The sequence below is a fragment of the Gavialis gangeticus genome, unplaced genomic scaffold, assembly GCF_001723915.1.
Source record: "Gavialis gangeticus isolate Ggan-Ray unplaced genomic scaffold, GavGan_comp1, whole genome shotgun sequence".
Lineage (NCBI taxonomy): Eukaryota > Metazoa > Chordata > Crocodylia > Gavialidae > Gavialis > Gavialis gangeticus.
The window spans coordinates 1,387,479-1,390,318 of NW_017728980.1; the positions used below are offsets into that span (position 1 = coordinate 1,387,479).

Sequence of the window (2,840 nt, forward strand, 5' to 3'; positions counted from 1 at the left end):
CCGGATGAGCCACTCGCGGCTCTGTCCTGTGCCCTGCTCTGGCTGGGCAGCATCTGCCCAAGCCCCACTCCTTCCCTTACCACAGGCACCTCGATCTGCCCCCCATCCTCTCCTCCCCTCCGCCCCCAGACTTCCCAGCCGGATGCTGCTTTCTAAGCTCCTGGGCTAGCTGCATGCATGCTGTGGCTGCGTGCATGCATGCGGCATTTATCGGTGACGTTACTGGCCACGTCAGCCTAAAAAGCTTATTGTTGATAATGTCAGTTTTCCTTTTATTGGTGCTGATATGATCTGGACTGATGTATCAGTGCGCCATTAGCAAGAGTCAGGACTGAACCCCACGTATTTCCATGCCTTGAATAAAAAATAAACTCAGTCTGGATCTGAATGTTACATGTTATGCCACTCACTGGTTAGGTGGTGGCAAAGGCCTGAATCTTGTGTACTTGGGGAACTTATGCTTACAATTGTTGGTATACAAAATCAATAATAGTCTTCTCCAGAATCTCCAGGCAGCAGGCAAGGTTAGACTTGCTTTCTTCCTGGAGGTTGACTTTGTTAATAGATCAACAGATAATGCAAAACAAATTCCAACCCAAGACTTTCCACCCTGTTGGCTTGGCTGTTCCCTCCAGAGGAACTCGGAGCCCTGATTCCAACTCCAGTGCATCTGGGGAGGACTCACTGGTGAGTTGGTAGGAATCCATCATCAGCTGGTGTCACAACCCTGTCAGTAGATGTTAACAGGCTGAGAGAGCTCCTGAGTCCTATGCCCTCTTCTGGTTAACTATGACAGATCTTTCTTCTTATCCTTACCCATATTTCCTTGATAGGATGAACTTAGACATCTGTATTCCCTCAGTGGCTCAGGGCAAACAAGGATTTTGAAAGGTGCCTGCTCAGCAGAGTACTCCAGTAGGAGAGGAGTTGTGCGTCATTTTGTGCCTCCATCGCTCACCTTATCACCTGCTCCATTTGGGCTTGGTACTACAGAGTGTATCAGAGTAAAATGGGCAGTAGCAAGTACTAGCCATTGGCATGCAATTGCCCCATCCTGTTGAAGAGAAGCAGTCATTTGGATTACCAAAGTGATGGTGGAGGTATCTTGGTGCCCTACTAGACCAGGATTAGTGCATCTGATGACTTTTGCCTCCTCTTCTAGGTGAATGGTACTTGTGGAGAAGTAAAGGATGCTGTAGTGATCCTGGAAAAGACTCCCTTCCAGGAGGAGAACATCTCTGATCTGCTGAAGAATCACACCAAGTTACAGCTCCAGATGTCCAATGACATCTATAGCACCTACCACCTGTACCCACCTCCACAGCTGAGTGGTAAGTGGATACAGAGGTCCTTTGTCTCTCCAACATGCAATAACATTGTGTGCAGAGGATCTTGGTACCTGCTGTGCCAAAGGCCTTTCTGTCCAGCAACCTCCTAGGAGGCTCCTAGAGCAGCATTTCCCAATCAGTGTGCTGTGGCACACTAGTGTGGTGTCAGACATTACCAGGTGTGCCATGGAATCTTGGGGGGTGTGGCTTCAGCCAGTGCTGCTGCCATCACCCCGCTCCATGTCTGCTTGCCCACCCCCCTGCCTCCCCCCAGTGTGCCGTGGGATGAGAGAGGTCATGTAAGTGTGCCGTGGGCTGAAAAAGGTTGGCAAATGCTGTCCTAGAGCACCCTCACTTGCTGGCTTGGGCCAATGTGAGCAGGCTCTGAGCGCCCCCCCATACGAATGCCTGTTGGGTTCAGTGACTCTCTGAGTTAGAGTGCCTCTCTGACAGGCTACCTGAACTTCTGTATGCACCCAATGATGTTTGCCCCTTTCTCAAAAGCTCTGGGATCTATGGATAAAGAGTACTACCACTGCTTCTTAGTGCGTGTGGGAGGGCGTGTAAATGGAAAGGCATTTGTGTATGATCTGTTAAATGTAGACACTAATTATTCTCCTCTCGCCTACTAACTTGAGATCTAGAGTGCAATGCTTTGCCATAGTTGGCATAGAGGACTGCAAGGTAGGAAACCTGGGTTCTACCTGTCACTCTTCCACTAGCTCACTGGTGACCTTGAGGAAGTTACTGTACTGTTTGTGTGCTTCCATTTTCCTATCTGTGAAATGAAAATAAGGATTCTTGACCCCTCTGGAGAACACTTTGAGATCAACTGCATGAAGACTAGAAATTAATGCTGATGGTACTAAAACTACACTTTGTATTGATGGTTTAGCCAAAATCTAATTCTTACTATAACTGTATGGACAGCAACAAACTTGGAGAAGAGGCAGGGCGCGAGAGAGGTGGACTAAGCAAAGGAAAGTGTGTACTTACCTCTTACTCCCTTCTCTTTGGCTTTTTTCATTTGTACACAAACTTGAGAGCCTCTTCTTGAGTTAAGAAGTAGGAAATGACCTTTGCAGAGACCTATAACAGCTTTCGTTCAGAGTTATCATAATTTTGTCAGCCAGTTTTTTCTTGTGCGATAGGCTGCTAACATGCCAATAGTGGGAATGCATTTCCCACTAACCTTGACAGTCTTGTGCAGACAGATGCCCAGGCTTGTCTACCTTGTGGATTGTTCCCTCATGATCTCTCACATTTTTGCATAGTGAACTGCCCACAAACAATATATGATTCGCTTTTGAATGTAACAGCGTGTGATCAGTAAAACTTATTGAAAAAGTTTCAGCGAAACACTTTTTCCTATGGAAAACTATTGTTTTGCCATAGTCACATTGCCATGAAACATTTTTATTAACTTTTGATGGGGGAGAACATTGAAATGTAATGTTTCTATAGTGTTAATACTTTCGGCTTTCCTTTTACCATATATATATTGTCCTGATG

The 2,840-nt window shown here is 46.5% G+C and overlaps 1 protein-coding gene across 1 annotated transcript in view; it reads left to right on the forward strand.

Annotated features, from left to right (window-relative positions):
* DCPS (decapping enzyme, scavenger) overlaps positions 1-2,840 on the forward strand; it is a 94,537-nt gene that overhangs the window by 6,552 nt on the left and 85,145 nt on the right. Inside the window, exon 2 of the mRNA XM_019509019.1 lies at positions 1,163-1,331. Coding sequence (XP_019364564.1) covers positions 1,163-1,331 — 169 coding nt within the window. The remainder of the gene's footprint in view (positions 1-1,162; positions 1,332-2,840) is intronic.